At 49.5% G+C, this 17,447-nt stretch overlaps 1 protein-coding gene across 1 annotated transcript in view; it reads left to right on the top strand.

Annotated features, from left to right (window-relative positions):
* The first annotated feature begins 1,301 nt into the window (after positions 1–1,301).
* LOC132584496 (polyunsaturated fatty acid lipoxygenase ALOX15B-like) overlaps positions 1,302–17,447 on the top strand; it is a 31,910-nt gene continuing 15,764 nt past the window's right edge. Inside the window, exons 1-7 of the mRNA XM_060256387.1 lie at positions 1,302–1,567; positions 10,376–10,580; positions 11,731–11,812; positions 12,179–12,301; positions 14,541–14,644; positions 15,870–16,042; positions 16,806–16,949. Coding sequence (XP_060112370.1) covers positions 1,421–1,567; positions 10,376–10,580; positions 11,731–11,812; positions 12,179–12,301; positions 14,541–14,644; positions 15,870–16,042; positions 16,806–16,949 — 978 coding nt within the window. The 5' untranslated portion in view covers positions 1,302–1,420. The remainder of the gene's footprint in view (positions 1,568–10,375; positions 10,581–11,730; positions 11,813–12,178; positions 12,302–14,540; positions 14,645–15,869; positions 16,043–16,805; positions 16,950–17,447) is intronic.

Raw genomic sequence — 17,447 nt, forward strand, 5'->3', positions numbered from 1 at the left:
CCAACACTCTGTGTCACATAAGAACATAAGAGAAGCCATGTTGGATCAGGCCAATGGCCCCTCCAGTCTAACACTCTGTGTCACATAAGAACATAAGAGAAGCCATGTTGGATCAGGCCAATGGCCCCTCCAGTCCAACACTCTGTGTCACATAAGAATATAAGAGAAGCCCTGTTGGATCAGGCCAATGGCCCATCCAGTCCTACACTCTGTGTCACATAAGAACATAAGAGAAGCCATGTTGGATCAGGCCAAAGGTCCATCCAGTCCAACACTCTGTGTCACATAAGAACATAAGAGAAGCCATGTTGGATCAGGCCAGTGGCCCATCCAGTCTAGAGTACAATGCCATAGAGTCCACTCTCCAAAACAGCAATTGCCTTTTGGGGAACAACTCTGTGGAGATCAGTTGTAATCAGGGGTGGAATTCTAGCAGGAGCTCTTTTGCATGTTAAGCCACACCTCTATTTTCTCCATTGGCTGAGCTCCTCCCTTGTGGAGGAAGGGTGGGGGAGGGAGAGTTTGCTTTGCCAGGCTTGCTCAATCACACAGGAGCTACAGAGCAAAACCACTATTTTCTCCATTGGCTGAGGCTCCTCCCTTGGGGAGGAAAGGGGGGAGGGAGAGCTTGCTTTGCCAGGCTCTCTCAATCGCACAGCAGAGCTACTAAGCGAAGCCTCTCTTCCTCCTATTGGCTGAAGCTCCTCCCTCTCCTGGTCCCCTGGGGAAAGAAGGAACGAGCCAGAGCTTCCTTTGCCCGGTTCCCTGGATCCCACAAAGAAATCACCATTAAGACCAACGAGTGCTAACGTTTTAAGCAGGTTTTATTTTAAGGGGTGTTTAAAAAAAAATCTTTAATGGTAATTGTCCTTTATAAAGTTTATGTCTCTGCTGCCTGGCGTTACATTTTTATGACCCACATGGTCCAGCCCGACAAGGTTTCATTTATGTCAGATTGACACCCGTGGTCTAGCGTGGTGTAAATTTATGTTACACGGTGTTTTGTTTGTGATTGTTCAACCTTAGCGGTGTTCATTTCCTGTCTGTCTGCATCCACCTGGAGGCTGGGAAGCCCTAGGAGCAGACACAGTTTTGGGGGAAGCTTCGCCTTCTGCATTTCCTGCTTGCCGGTGACCCTGGAGCCTTGCTGGAAAGGACAAAACACTCCCAGGCACAAGTCACAACCAGTCCCTCATCCCCTCCTAAGGCTGCCTGGGCATCAGCCTGCCTCAATTGACAGGGGTGGAGCTGGAGAAGGGCTGGGTTATTTTGCTAAGGCTGGTTGACACTTTTACAAAAACCCATCCCAAGGCGAGGCGGCTGAAGTAGCTGGTTGGGACAGACTGAAGCTTCCTCTTACAGCCACAGCCTTACGAGACAAGGCAAAAGGCACAGACTACTCTTCCGTGCAGGCTCCAGCATGGCCACGTACACGGTCTGTGTGTCCACTGGCAGTTTTTTATACTTGGGAGCCCTTGATCCCATTTCCCTCTCCTTTGTGGGCACCGAAGGAGAAAGCCCTGAAACCAGTCTGGGCAGCTGGCCCTCCAAGTTCGTCAGTGGAGTGGTGAGTGGGGAGGGGTGGGGAGCGGGTGGGGGATAGCGGGTAGGGTTGCCAAGTCCAATTTAAGAAATATCTGGGGACTTTGGGGGTGGAGCCAGGAGACATTGGGGGTGGAGCCAGGGGCAAAGGTGTGATAAGAATAATTGAACTCCAAGGGAGTTCTGGCCATCACATTTAAAGGGATGGCACACCTTTTCAATGCCTTCCTTCCATAGGAAATAATGAAGGATAGGGGCACCTTATTTTGGGGCTCATAGAATTGGACCCCATGATCCAATCGTTTTGAAACTTGGGGGGTATTTTGGGTAGAGGCACTAGATGCTATACTGAAAATTTGGTGGCTCTACCTCAAAAAACAGCCCTCCCAGAGCCCCAGATACTCGCGGATCAATTCTCCATGATTTTCTATAGGAATAAATCTCCATAGGGAATAATGGAGTTCCCAGCAGACATTCCCCTCCCTCCCCCCACTGTCTGACGACCCTGAAGCGGAGGGGGGCTCCAAACCGGAGGATTCCCCTGCCCAACCTGGGGATTGGCAACCCTAATTGCAGGGCAACCTTTTGGGGCGTGGCACTTTCTTCTTTTTCTTTAAAAAAAAACACACACTTTCTTAGACTACTGCATGAACAAGGAAAAGGTGTACAAATAACATTTTCAAAGCGGCACTAACTTGCATTAACACCCCCCCCCCCCCACGCAATAGGCTTTTAGTTTTCAAATGGTTTACGTACCTGAAAGGAATACTTTTTATAGTAGTTGTGGCAGATTGCTTGACGTTTTCCATGTTTAGGCATGCAACATTAGGCATGCAGCGTTTTCTACCCAAGGGCATCCTAATTTAATTGGAATCGATATAGCCGTGGCCAAGTTCCAGGTAACTTTGATACTGAGCATGGGAGTTTCAAATAGTCCCTCTGTATATAACACAGGACATTTTCTCAGCATTTATTTATATTTACTACTGTCAGCTTCGTCTCTCTCCCACAGCGGGGTCGTCTTTACTTTCTTTTCTGATTCCTTTTCTCAGTCTCCCCCTGCCCACCCCACGTCACCACAAGGCAAGAGACAGGGCCTTTCACTTGGTGGCACCTCACGTTTGCATAATGTTGCCAGGTCTGTGTTGGAAAATACCAGGAGACTTTGCGGGTGGAGCCAGGAGAGGGTGGGGCTTGGGAAGGGGAGGGGAGGAGAGGGGCCTCGGCTTGGTACAATGCCCTAGAGTCCAAAGCAGCCATCTTCTCCAAGGGAACTGATCTCTGCCAACTGGAGATCAGTTGTAAAAGCAGGAGATACCCAGGCCTGGAGGTTGGCAACCCTATGCATTCCATTGGTGCCAGGCTGAAATGTTCCTTGTTACCCCAGCTTTTCAGTGAGAGGTTCCATCATTTTTAGTTGTGGGTTTACGGCCCACCATTAGCTTGGGAACATCTCTATAGACACCATTTTAAAACAGTGACTATTGTTTTTAGCCTGGGGGGCTGGTGATAAGTTTGATGGTTGCTTGTCTTAGGGTTGTCAATCCCCAGGCGGGAGCAGGGGATTTCCTGGTTCGGAGGCCTTCCGCCCGCTTCAGGATCATCAGAAAGCGGTGGGGGTGGGGAGGGAAATGTCTACTGGGCATCATTCCCTATGAAGACCAATTCTCATAGGTATAATGGTGAATTGATCTGCGAGTATCTAGGACTCAGAGAGAGCTGTTTTATGAGGTAGAGGCACCAAATTTTCAGAATAGCATCTGGTGCCTCTCCCCAAAAGTCCCTCCAAGTTTCAAAAAGATTGGACCAGGGGGTCCAATTCTATGAGCCCCCAAAGAAGATGCCCCTATCCTTCAAAATTTCCAAAGGAGGGAAGGCAGTCCCTTTAAATGTGACGGCTAGAATTCCCTTCAGAGTTCAGTGATGCTTGTCACACCTTTGCTCCTGGCTCCACCCCAATGTCTCCTGGCTCCACCCCCAAAGTCCCCAGTTATTCCTTGAATTGGACTTGGCAACCCTAGTTTGTATGTATAATTTTACTATTTTCATTTTGTGAGAGGGCCGGAGCAAGTCCCCAAAGAAGCGCCAGAGACATTTTTTTTTTAAAAAAAACAACACACACAAATTAATAAAGAAAACTTATGAAAGGGCAAATGGCAAAAACGTGTCACAAATTTGGGAGGAGGCGGTGGTGGTTTTGAGCCTTTCCCTCACTGGCTGTTTTCCTCCTCAGAATCACACCCCCGCAGAGGTGGGGTGGGATTTTAACTGCATGAGTCTCCAGAGAGACAGCAGCGCAGCGCATTCAAGTGCATTGTGTGTGGCCACTGGCTGTTAACATGTGAGAGGCAGCAGTGATGTTTTGGGCTCACATCAATCCAGAAAACGTCTCGAAGGCCAAATGGCATGTCTTGCACTAGGGTTGCCAAGTCCAATTCAAGAAACATCTGGGGACTTTGGGGGTGGAGCCAGGAGACATTGGGGCGGAGCCAGGAACAAGGGTGTGACAAGCGTCATTGAACTCCAAGGGAGTTCTGGCCATCACATTTCAAAGGACAGCACACCTTTTTAAATGTCTTCCTTCCATAGGAAATAATGAAGGATAGGGACACCTTCTTTTGGGGCTCATAGAATTGAACCCCCTGGTCCAATCGTTTTGAAACTTGGGGGGTACTTTGGGGAGAGGCACTAGATACTATACTGAAAATTTGGTGCCTCTACCTCAAAAAACAGCTCCCCCAGAGCCCCCCAAACTTCCAGATCAATTCCCCATTATACCCTATGAGAATCGATCTCCACGTAGGGAATAATGAAGAGCCCCACCCCTCCCGTTTCTGGCGACTCTGAAGCGAGGGATTGGCCTCTCTACTCACGAATTGCTACCAACTTCTTCAAAGTAACACAGAGACCCCATCCCAAGAGGAAGCCTTTCAATCGGAGACTGAAGCCTCCGGAGAGGGAAAATCATATGGTGGCTTTGGGGGCGGGGCTTCCCCCCTGCCGGCAGCTGCCTGTGTCAAGTCGGCTGGATTCAATAACGAGTCTTTGGTTGAAACAAAGTTACTAGTTTATTGAAGACAGAACTACAGACCATGATAGAGATTGAAGGACTGGGGTACATAGACATTAACCAAGCATTTAAGGTATAGATCAAAAGGATTCCTGAGGGAGGGGCATTCTATGCAGTGTATATTCACATCAGGATGTTACTACTTCGTTCCCAAGCTGCGGCCTTGGCGCTTTCACACTCCCACAGACACCCTGCCTGAGAAGGTTCCACTATCTTGTTCCCATATCACCATTTCAAAGCAGGCTACACAACAAAGGGACGGTGAGGGGGTGAGGAAAGTTAGATAGCAGCACTTGGTGTTCAGTGTGGTTTACCCAGAACCCTTTACTTCTGATCCAAAGTTAAGATAATGCAGTTTGACCAAAATACAGCAGACTTGACAGCCTGGGGGCGGGAAGGAGCCTGGGAAAGCGGAAGAACCCCCGCTGGGACCTGGGGATTGGCAAGCCTATCTTGCACACACGTGTTTCAGAAACTAGGATGTAGGCAGAGACTTTTAGGCCTTCCCCCACTGGCTGCTTCCCTTTCTCTCCTACTCAAAACAACTCTTCCTGGGGTTGCCAGCCTCCAGGTGGGGCCTGGAGATCTCCTGCTTTCACAACTGATCTTCAGCTAGCAGAGATCAGCTCCCCTGGAGAAAATTACTCCTTTGAAGGACTCTGTGGAATTGTGCCTTGCTGAGGCCCCTCCTCTCCCCAAAACCCGCCCTCTTCCAGCTCCACCCCCATAGTCTCCAGGTATTTTCTGACACAGACCTGGCAACCCTAACCCACTGTTGCCAACTCTGGGTTTAGAAATTTCTGGAGATTTAAGGGTAGATGGTGGGGAAGGAAGGGAGTTCAGCAAGGTATAATTCCCAAAAGTTCAGCTGCCAAAGTATCCGTTTTCTCCAGGGGAATTTGATCTCTGAAGTCTGGAGATGAATGAGAATTTTGGGAGATGTCCAGGCCACACCTGGAGGCTTGGCAACTAAACAAGGGAACACAGCCAAGGTTGAGAGCAACATAGGAGGCTGTGAAAAACTACTATGCAAACAGTAATTACAGCTAGTGTAACACAGTTTAATATAAGAATTACACACTCCCCACAATATTATATTAGTGCTTAATCACACTCTGCAATATATTTAGTATTTATGTTAATGGCGTTTCAAAGGAAAGTACCAGTATCAACTTTTTTAACAACAATACTTCTGAAGAAAACATGCAAAGACTGCCAGATTTAAACAGCAATTACTTCTGTGTGCAAAATGCAAAGTTTGCAGTATACATGATCAGCTAAGACGTCCTTGAATTAAGCATAGGCCTGGAAGAACGAATCAAGACTGCTTTTCTGTTGGTTATTCATGTGTGTGGATTACAATGAATGTGGTAACACGCTTCCTAGGTTGTCTTATCTTCGCGTGTTTCGATCGTCTTCTTCTTTGACCACGTGATTATGGGTAGGGTGGCCATAATGTCTGAAGGCCAGCCAGGGACACCTTTGGGAGGGGGAAGGTAGGGGTGCGCGCGCGCACCACCGGAAACAGGAAGTGACGTCACTTCCGGTGACGGCACTTCCGGTGATGTCATGCCACCGCCGGAAACAGGAAGTGACATCACTTCCTGTGACATCATTTCCCCCGCGCCACCTGCCGGAAACGGGAAGTGACATCACTTCCTGTGACATCATTTCCCCCAAATGCCACTGCTGGAAACAGGAAGTGACTTCACAGCACTTCCTGTGACGTCCCCAAAAATCCCCCAAATATCACCGCCTGAAACACCAAGATTATTTATAGAGAGGGAAAGGAGGAAATAAAGTTAAATAAAACTCTTTTTTTACTTTTTTCAAAGTGAGAAGACTAGAGAGAACGGGTTCCACGCTGAGAAGCCAGTCAGATTCCAGTGAGATTCCAGTGAGACTGTGCTGCATAATGCAGCCTATTTATTTTGTCCTGTTTGCTCTGTTGGCTCTATCTGTGCCACCTTCATCACTTTCGGGGTGTGGATCCCCCAGTGGGGTGGTCTCCCGACTCCCTCCGCCGGCTGTTTCTGATAGCCCTGCGCCCCCTCTTTCATTTGATATGTGTCCCGTGCAGGTGCCACCCTCCTGCTGGGAGATGCCGCAAAATGAGCCCCCTTGAGGCTAATGGCGGCAGGGCTCGGGGGAAGCGAGCTAGACTGCTGTTCTTTTGAGGGGTTATAGAGTGTTTCGAGCCTGTCCCTGTGGCATCGGTCCCATTGTTGTGGGACCCAGGGGGCCGGCGCAGCAGCACACCGAAGCAGCCTGTCACTAATAACACAGGTCGAGATGCAGGACAGGAACCCGGAAGTGACCGACAGGCTGCTTCAGAGGCCCGCGGAGGCCGCGGAGAGGTCGCCGCGGGTCCCTGGAGGGCCTCCAGAGGCCCGCGGGTCCCTGGAGGCCCTCATAAGAGAAGCCATGTTGGATCAGGCCAATGGCCCCTCCAGTCCAACACTCTGTGTCACATAAGAGCTTCTGAAGAAAGGGCTCTGCCATAAGAACATAAGAGAAGTCATGTTGGATCAGGCCAATGGCCCATCCAGTCCAACACTCTGTGTCACATAAAAACATAAGAGAAGCCCTGTTGGATCAGGCCAATGGCCCATCCAGTCCAAAACTCTGTGTCACATAAAAACATAAGAGAAGCCCCTCCAGTCCAACACTCTGTGTCACATAAAAACATAAGAGAAGCCATGTTGGATCAGGCCAATGGCCCCTCCAGTCCAACACTCTGTGTCACAGGGCTTCTCTTATGTGACACAGAGTGTTGGACTGGATGGGCCATTGGCCTGATCCAACAGGGCTTCTCTTATGTTTTTATGTGACACAGAGTGTTGGACTGGAGGGGCCATTGGCCTGATCCAACATGGCTTCTCTTATGTTTTTATGTGACACAGAGTGTTGGACTGGAGGGGCCATTGGCCTGATCCAGCAGGGCTTCTCTTATGTTTTTATGTGACACAGAGTGTTAGACTGGAGGGGCCATTGGCCTGATCCAACATGGCTTCTCTTATGTGACACAGAGTGTTGGATTGGATGGGCCATTGGCCTTATCCAACAGGGCTTCTCTTATGTTTTTATGTGACACAGAGTGTTGGACTGGAGGGGCCATTGGCCTGATCCAACAGGGCTTCTCATGTTTTTATGTGACACAGAGTGTTGGACTGGAGGGGCCATTGGCCTGATCCAACATGGCTTCTCTTATGTGACACAGAGTGTTGGACTGGATGGGCCATTGGCCTGATCCAACAGGGCTTCTCTTATGTTTTTATGTGACACAGAGTGTTGGACTGGAGGGGCCATTGGCCTGATCCAATATGACTTCTCTTATGTTCTTATGGCAGAGCCCTTTCTTCAGAAGCTCTTATGTGACACAGAGTGTTGGACTGGAGGGGCCATTGGCCTGATCCAACATGGCTTCTCTTATGTTTTTATGTGACACAGAGTGTTGGACTGGAGGGGCCATTGGCCTGATCCAGCAGGGCTTCTCTTATGTTTTTATGTGACACAGAGTGTTGGACTGGAGGGGCCATTGGCCTGATCCAACATGGCTTCTCTTATGTGACACAGAGTGTTGGATTGGATGGGCCATTGGCCTTATCCAACAGGGCTTCTCTTATGTTTTTATGTGACACAGAGTGTTGGACTGGAGGGGCCATTGGCCTGATCCAACAGGGCTTCTCTTATGTTTTTATGTGACACAGAGTGTTGGACTGGAGGGGCCACTGGCCTGATCCAACATGGCTTCTCTTATGTGACACAGAGTGTTGGACTGGAGGGGCCATTGGCCTGATCCAACAGGGCTTCTCTTATGTTTTTATGCGACACAGAGTGTTGGACTGGAGGGGCCTTTGACCTGATCCAGCATGGCTTCTCTTATGTTTTTATGTGACACAGAGTGTTGGACTGGATGGGCCATTGGCCTGATCCAACATATCTTCTCTTATGTTCTTCTGTGACACAGAGTGTTGGACTGGATGGGCCAATGGCCTGATCCAACATGGCTTCTCTTATGTTCTTATGTGACAGAGTGTTGGACTGGATGGGCCATTGGCCTGATCCAACATGACTTCTCTTATGTTCTTATGTGACAGAGTGTTGGACTGGATGGGCCAATGGCCTGATCCAACATGGCTTCTCTTATGTTCTTATGTGACAGAGTGTTGGACTGGATGGGCCAATGGCCTGATCCAACATGGCTTCTCTTATGTTCTTATGTGATACAGAGTGTTGGACTGGATGGGCCATTGGCCTGATCCAACATGACTTCTCTTATGTTCTTATGGCAGAGCCCTTTCTTCAGAAGCTCGTGTGTGGTTTTCACTGCCTGTGGCTTCCCCAGAAGCCGAGATCCTTATCACTGATGCAGGGAAGGGAGGGGAGGGGCGCACGTGCAAGACAGGAAAGGTTGAGAAATATTTCCTTCCTTTCTGCTCGGGCTTCTCCCCTGCTAGCAGCATTTGGGCTGCATTTTATTCTGCAGGAGCCCTCCTTCGTGAGAAGTCCCCCAATGAACAGTATATACCAGGGGTGGCCAATGGTAGCTCTCCAGATGTTTTTTTTTGCCTACAACTCCCATCAGCCCCAGCCATTGGCCATGCTGGCTGGGGCTGATGGGAGTTGTAGGCAAAAAAACATCTGGGGAGCTACCGTTGGCCACCCCTCGTATATACATTTTGCCCTCCCCAGCGAGGGTTGCCACATCTGAGTTGGGAAACTCCTGGACATTTGGGGTGGACCTTGGGGAGGACTGAATTTGAAGAGGGAGGGGCCTCCGTGGGATATACCGCCGCAGAGACCTCCGAAGCAGCTGTTTGCTCCAGGGGGAACTGATCTCTGTAACCTGGAGATCCCCAGGGCTTGCCTGGAGCCTGGCAACTTGGTAACTACTGTCTAATCACAATCATAATGTCTTAGGTGGGGTTCTTCCCTCTAAGCTGCGTTAGCGTGAGCTAGCTCACGGGTTTTTTAGCCTCCAGCTCTCTCGTTTTTGTCTTGGCTCAGAAAAAATTCAATGAAATTGCTGATCAGTCAGGTTAGAACGGATGAAAGGAAGTCCTTCTTCACCCAAAGGGTGATTAACACATGGAATTCACTGCCACAGGAGGTGTTGGCGGCTACAAACATAGCCAGCTTCAAGAGGGGATTGGATAAGCATATGGAGCAGAGGTCCATCAGTGGCTATTAGCCACAGTGTATTGTTAGAACTCTCTGTCTGGGGCAAGTGATGCTCTGCATTCTTGGTGCTGGGGGGGGGGGGCACAGCGGGAAGGCTTCTAGCCCCACTGGTTTACCTCCTGATGGCACTTGGATTTTTTGGCCACTGTGTGACACAAAGTGTTGGACTGGATGGGCCGTTGGCCTGATCCAACATGGTCTCTCTTACGTTCTTAAAAATGGCCCAGAGCAAACTAATTTATGCAGTAGCTCAGAACTTCACATAGCTTACAAAGTAGAGTTTTGCTCACAAGACTCCATGGCTTAGAGGGAGTATGAGAACAGGGTTCAGTTGGGGGAATGTAAGCAATGGAAGGAAAGAGGGTGGAGCAGTTTGATGTTCGTCTGTCAGAGAGCCAGAGGGCCAGGCAGGACGGAGGAGGACATGGCTGAGTCCCAGAGGGGCTGCAAGAGAGCAAGTTAGACCTGAGGATCTTCAACCAGGAATCACACTCGAACTCATAGCTTCTTGCCGTTAACCAGCTCTTCTCTCTCTCTCTGCCGATGCCAAGTTTCCATCGTCCAATTTTCCCATTTCAGGAGAACAAATATGAAGTTACCTGTGAGCGGGACCTGGGAGAGATTTTGCTCCTCCGTCTCCAGAAAAAGCTTTTGCTTAACATCATCCCGACCCAGCGGTACTTAAATTATGTCAAGGTGATCTCCCCACAGGGCCATACCTACACTTTCCCCTGCTACCAGTGGCTTGAAAGCTCTGAGCACCTGGAGCTGAGGGAGGGGACAGGTAAGTGGTTCTGCTTCAGGTCTGCCCTTTCCCATTTCCCTGAGCACAAAAAAGAGGCACAGGACTCAACATCAGGAGAAGGCCTCAGCCTCTCTGCCCTGTTGTTGGCCCTCCAGAGGAACTGGCTGGCTACTGTGCGAGGCAGGAGGCTGGACTAGATGGACCCTCCCTGGTCTGATCCAGCAGGGCTCTTCAGATGTTCTTCTCAGGGGAAGGCCTCAGCCTCTCTGCCCTGTTGTTGGCCCTCCAGAGGAACTGGTTGGCCACTGTGTGAGACAGGAGGCTGGACTAGATGGACCCTCCCTTGTCTGATCCAGCAGGGCTCTTCTGATGTTCTTCTCAAGGGAAGGCCTCGGCCTCTCTGTCCTGTCGTTGGCCCTCCAGAGGACCTGGTTGGCCACTATGTGAGACGAGATGCTGGTTTAGATAGACCCTCAGTTGTCTGATCCAGCAGGGCTCTTCTGATGTTCTTCTCAGGGGAAGGCCTCGGCCTCTCTGTCCTGTCGTTGGCCCTCCAGAGGAACTGGTTGGCCACTGTGTGAGACAGGAGGCTGGACTAAATGAACTCTCACTGGTCTGACCCAACAGGGCTCTTCTGATGTTCTTCTCAGGGGAAGGCCTCGGCCTCTCTGCCCTGTTGTTGGCCTTCCAGAGGAAGTGATTGGCTGCTGTATGAGACAGGATGATGGACCACTGGACTGATCCAGCAGCATTCTTCTGATGTTCTTATGTGCCTTTATGTGATGTGGAAAAAGAAGGTGTGGGGGGGATTGTCCTTCATTTTCTGTGACAAAAATGGATCCCCTGATGTTTTGAAAGTGAATTGGTGGACCCATGGGTAAATAAAGGCCCTTTTATGTCTACTCTGGCCTTCAGACCAAGCCCAACTCACTGAATCACAAAACCACTTGCCACTGTTCCTTGACCAAACCTGTTAGCATGGTCTCAGAAAGAGAAGCTTCTGGTTTGGGGGTCATCTCTTGAAGATGGTCTGACATTTCCCCCGTCCCAGCACATAGCAGCTCTTCCAAGAGTGTCCTTTGCTGAGATGACATCACAAGAGACTTGTAAACTAGGTTTGAACCGGGGCTCTCTGGATCGGAACCGTGCCTCTTTGCTAGGTGCACCATTTTGTTATCTGTCGCTGCAGCAAAAACGGTTGCCATGGACTCGAACCCCTTACTCCGAACACACAGGGAGGAACAGCTGAAGAGCAGACAGGAGGACTACGGGTGAGTAGGACTTCTGATGTCAATAGGCACGGCTCCTCAAGTCTTGAAGGGGCTTCTGGGCTCTGTCCCCCAGGAGAAGAGAGTTACAGAGGTCCATCCATGGCTAGTCACCATGGACACTGAAGAGGGCCTCGATGTTTGGAGGCAGCAAACCTCTGAAATACCAGAGCTGGGAGGCAGCACAAATGAAGGGCCTCGGTCCCTAAAGCCCTGTTGTTTGGCTTCCCAAGGCCGCTGGGGGGCTACTGTGGGGAACAGGATTATGCCAGGCTAGAGGGGTCACTGGTCTCATTTAGTAGGTTGTTCTTGCTTTGGTGTGGAATGGAGGTGGAGACATCTCAAGGACATTTGCTTTCTTCTGTAAAGGTGGAAGACATTGGTTGAGGGCATCCCCCACTGCCTGGATGTGGAATCCCCCCAACAGTTGGACACAGATGACAAGTTTTCTTTTGTGAAGTCTTCACTCTTTAAGACACGCACCACAGCCAAGTAAGTGATGTGCAAAAGAGAGCATGAAGAAGCAAAGGAGGTTTTGCCCAGGGGGTTGGTGGGATGTCCTGGTTAGAAGGACCCAGTTATTTAGTTGTGTACTTGGTGGTGGTAGAGTGTACCATCAAGTCGTAGCAGACTTATGGCAGCCCTGTAGGGTTTCCAGGCAACAGACATTCAGAGGTGGTTGGCCATTGCCTGCCTCTGCATAGTAACCCTGAACTTTCTTGGTCGTCTCCCATTGAAGTATCAACCAGGGAGGGCCAATCCTGTTTGGCTTATGACATCTGATGATATTGGGTTAGCCTGGGTCATTTAGGTCAGGGGATTTATGCACCTACTTTATTTATATCATATCCATCACCATCATCATCATCATCATCATCATCATCATCATCATCATCTTTTTCTTCATCATCATCATCATCTTCATCATCTTCATCATCATCATCTTCTTCATCTTCTTTATCATCTTCATCATCTTCTTCTTCATCATCATCATCATCATCATCTTCATTTCCTCCTCCTCCTCATCTTCTTCATCTTCGTCATCTTCTTCATCTTCATCTTCTTCTTCATCATCATCATCATCATCATCATCATCATCTTCTTCTTCTTTATCTTCATTATCATCATCTTCTTCATCTTCTTCATCATCTTCTCCTTCATCTTCTTTATCATCATCATCATCTTCTTCTTCTTCATCTTCTTTATCATCATCATCTTCTTCAGCATCTTCTTCTTCTTCATCTTCTTCATCTTCTTTATCATCATCTTCTTCTTCAGCATCTTCTTCTTCTTCATCATCTTCTTCTTCATCATCTTCTTCTTCATCTACTTTATCATCATCATCATCATCATCATCATCATCATCATCATCATCTTCTTCTTCTTCTTCTTCTTCATCTTCTTTATCATCTTCATCATCATCATCATCTTCTTCTTCTTCATCATCATCAAACATTGTTTGTAGTGTTGTAGTTTGGAGATCCTATGACTGTCTGGCAGCCAAAAGTTTTAGCTCTTCACTATTATGCACCACTAGGTGGCAAGCTAGACTTGTTTTTAAGGCAAGAGGCATTTCAGAGGTGGTTTTGCCATTGCCTGCCTCTGCACCACGACTCTGGTAATCTTTAGAAGTCACCCATCCAAATATTAGCTAAAGCTAACCTTGCTTACCTTCTGAGATCTGGCAAGAGACCATAAAATTTAACAGAGCGACGTGAGTGCTATAAGGCATGTAATAAACGGTGTCATGAGACAGAATTGCATATAATGCAACGAAAACAAAACTTTTACGATATGTATGGGGGATACTTAGAACCTGGAGCACGAGGACTCGCTGAATCCCAGATGCAGCCAGGTTTCTTCTCTTATAGCTACAGCAGTGTTGTAGGGCTAAGAATACGCCTTTTCCATTGGCTTGGGACCAATGTTCCCTCTAAGCTACTGAGTCTTGTGAACAAAAATTCTACTTTGTGAGCTACTGGCATTCAAGTGGTGAGCGACTGCGTAAATTATTGTGCTCTGAGGTCATCCTTCCTGAGTGAAGACAAAAATGTGTGAGCTGGAGGCTAAAAGTCTGTGAGCTAGCTCACACTAACTCAACTTAGAGGGAACACTGCTTTTGACTCTTCTCTTCAGGGAGGGAGCTCTCCACATCCAGAGGGGCTTGGGCAAGGGCCTTGGCTCTGCCATCAGTCGCTGGACAAAAACACTCTCTGGGCCAATAGGGGGCCAGAAATGTGCGACGACTTCCTGTTGTAGCAAGCTGCCTAGCAAGGGGTTGTTCCTCAGTCCAGCAACCACAGGAGCTCAGCAGCAGAACAAAAAGAGGGACACAGAGCTCAACATTCGTCCAGCCAAGTGAAAACATGAGGCTGGGGGGCAAAGGGAGGAGAGAATCGCAGGACAGATGTGATGCTCTAGTTATAATGCTGGACTCTGGGAGTTTCCAGGAAGATTTACAGAAGGCGGCCCTCACAAAAGATGCCTTCAGCCATGAGTTACAACCATGTGACAATCATGAGTAAACTGCAGACACTCAACAGTAGTTCAGGTGCTGTAGCCATCTGTCCCTTTTGCCATGTGTACAAGTAGCAGGAGGCTGTTCTGTGGTTTCCCTCCGCAATTTCGTGGCCAGTGTCCTCACCCATCACTGGAGGGGATTGCTTATCCCCTTGCAGGAAGCCTCTTAAAACGTGGCACCCACTTTTCTGCCCTGTTCTGGAATCCCTAGGAAAGTGGAGCTGAAGCTGAAGGGGTTTTCTGATAGCCAAGAATCCTGGAAGGAGCTGGAGGACATCAAGCAGGTCTTCTGGTTCAACAAGACTCCTCTCTCAGGTAAGATGGAGGGCTTCTAGTGTCCTGGCCCCGCTGATGGGCCTCCTGATGGCACCTGGGTTTTTTGGCCACTGTGTGACACAGAGGGTTGGACTGGATGGGCCTTTGGCCTGATGCAACATGGCTTCTATTCTGTTCTTATGTGACACAGAGACCATTTTTACACACAGCTTACCTCACAGTCACAATCCTGTTCCCTCCACAGCATCTGGTCGGATTTCCCACCATCTGCGCCGGAGTTACAGGAAGTGCCGCGGCTTTTGCGTAGCAAACGTAAACAGCAGATGGTGGGAAATCCGACCGGACGCTGCAGAGGGAACAGGATTGTGACTGTGTGGTAAGCTGTGTGCGAAAATGGTCAGAGTGTTGGACTGGATTTGCCATTGGTCTGATCCAACATGGCTTCTCTTATGTTCTTATGTGACACAAAGTGTTGGACTGGATGGATCTTTAGCTTGATCCAACATGGCTTCTCTTCTGTTCTTATGTGACACAGAGTGTTAGACTGGATGGACCTTCGGCTTGATCCAACATGGCTTCTCTTATGTTCTTATGTGACACAGAGTGTTGGACTGGATGGGCCACTGGCCTGATCCAACATGGCTTCTATTCTGCTCTTATGTGACAGAGAGTGTTGGACTGGATGGGGCTTTGGCCTGATCTGATATGGCTTCTCTTATGTTCTTATTGAAGAAGATATTGGATTTATATCCCGCCCTCCACTCCGAAGAGGCTCAGAGCGGCTCACAATCTCCTTTACCTTCCTCCCCCACAACAGACACCCTGTGAGGTGGATGGGGCTGAGAGGGCTCTCACAGCAGCTGCCCTTTCAAGGACAACCTCTGCCAGAGCTATGGCTGACCCAAGGCCATGCCAGCAGGTGCAAGTGGAGGAGTGGGGAATCAAACCCGGTTCTCCCAGATAAGAGTCCACACACTTAACCACTACACCAAACTGGCTCTCCAGTTATGTTACACAGTTATGTTACACAATGTTGGACTGGATGGGCTGTTGGCCTGATCCAACATGTTTTCTCTTATGTTCTCTAATGTTCTTACTGATGTAACACACCTGAGCCAACCCAATTCCCTGCCCAAAACTCTTTGTGTGTGTGTGTGTGTGTGTGTGTGATGAGCTGAAAGGTCCATGTTCTTACACACCAGTGCTGCCCTCTGAAAATGGATTTGACCCCCTTAAATCCTTGCCTTGGTGTTCCCTGTTCCAGAATATGCCACAAATAACTGGAAGAGCAACAAGTTCTTTGGATACCAGTTCCTGAATGGATTGAACCCCCAGATGATCCAGAAATGCATGGAGATCCCTGCCAAGTTCCCCGTGACCCAAGAGATGGTGGCCAGTTCCCTGGGCAGCAGCACCACGCTGAAGAAGGAACTGGAGGTCAGGAGCCAGGAGCAGGGAAGTGTGTGTGTGTGGGGGGGGGGAATGCCCTCATGCTGGAGGAGAAGAAGAAGATATTGGATTTATATCCCGCCCTTCTCTCCGAAGAGTCTCATAAGGGGCTCACAATCTCCTTTCCCTTCCTCCCCCACAACAGACACCCTGTGAGGTAGATGAAGATATTGGATTTATATCCCGCCCTTCTCTCCGAAGAGTCTCATAAGGGGCTCACAATCTCCTTTCCCTTCCTCTCCCACAACAGACACCCTGTGAGGTAGATGAAGATATTGGATTTATATCCCGCCCTCCACTCCGAAGGGTCTCAGAGGGGCTCACAAGCTCCTTCACCTTCCTCCCCCACAACAGACACCCTGTGAGGTAGATGAAGATATTGGATTTATATTCCGCCCTCCACTCCGAAGAGTCTCAGAGGGGCTCACAAGCTCTTTTGCCTCCCCCCCACAACAGATACTCTGTGAGGTAGATGAAGATATTGGATTTATATCCCGCCTTCCACTCCAGAGAGTCTCAGAACAGCTCACAATCTCCTTTCCCTTCCTCCCCCACAACAGACACCCTGTGAGGTGGGTGGGGCTGGAGAGGGCTCTCCCAGCAGCTGCCCTTTCAAGGACAACCTCTGCCAGAGCTATGGCTGACCCCAGGCCATTCCAGCAGGTGCAAGTGGAGGAGGGGCCCCATCCTGCCTCCATTCCTCCTCCCTGTCTTCTGTCTGAAGTCTGCTCTGCACTCTTTTCCTCTGCAGAAAGGGACCATTTTCATCGTTGACTACCACATCCTAGAGGGAATCCCCGCAGGCCTCAATAATGACGAGCAGCAGTACATCACGGCCCCTCTCTGCCTGCTGCACCTCTCACCCCAGAAGGAGGTGGTGCCCCTGGCCATTCAGGTAACAAGTCTGGGGGCTGCAAAGGTGTACCAGGCATGCCGTGATAACCATCCACATTAATCCACATACACAACAAAAGCATTGAAGAGTTCCTGGTAGGCTTGCCAATCCCCAGGTCCCAGCGGGGGTTCTTCCGCTTTCCCAGGCTCCTTCCCGCCCCCAGTCAGCTGGCCGGCGGGGGGAAGCCCTGCCCCCAGAGGATCATGTGACTTTCCCACTCCAGAGGCTTCAGTCTCCGATTGAAAGGCTTCCTCTTGGGATGGGGTGTCTGTGTTGCTGTGAAGAAGTTGGCAGCAACTCGTGAGTAGAGAGGCCAACCCCTCACTTCAGAGTCACCAGAAACGGGGGGTGGGGGAGGGAAACATCTGCTGAGCACTTCATTGTTCCCTATGTGGAGATGGATTCCCATAGGGTATAATGGGGAATTAATCTGGAGGTTTCGGGGGCTCTGGGGGAGATGTTTTTTGAGGTAGAGGCACCACATTTTCAGTATAGTAT

The sequence above is a fragment of the Heteronotia binoei genome, chromosome 15 (genome assembly GCF_032191835.1).
Source record: "Heteronotia binoei isolate CCM8104 ecotype False Entrance Well chromosome 15, APGP_CSIRO_Hbin_v1, whole genome shotgun sequence".
In the NCBI taxonomy this organism is placed as follows: domain Eukaryota; kingdom Metazoa; phylum Chordata; class Lepidosauria; order Squamata; family Gekkonidae; genus Heteronotia; species Heteronotia binoei.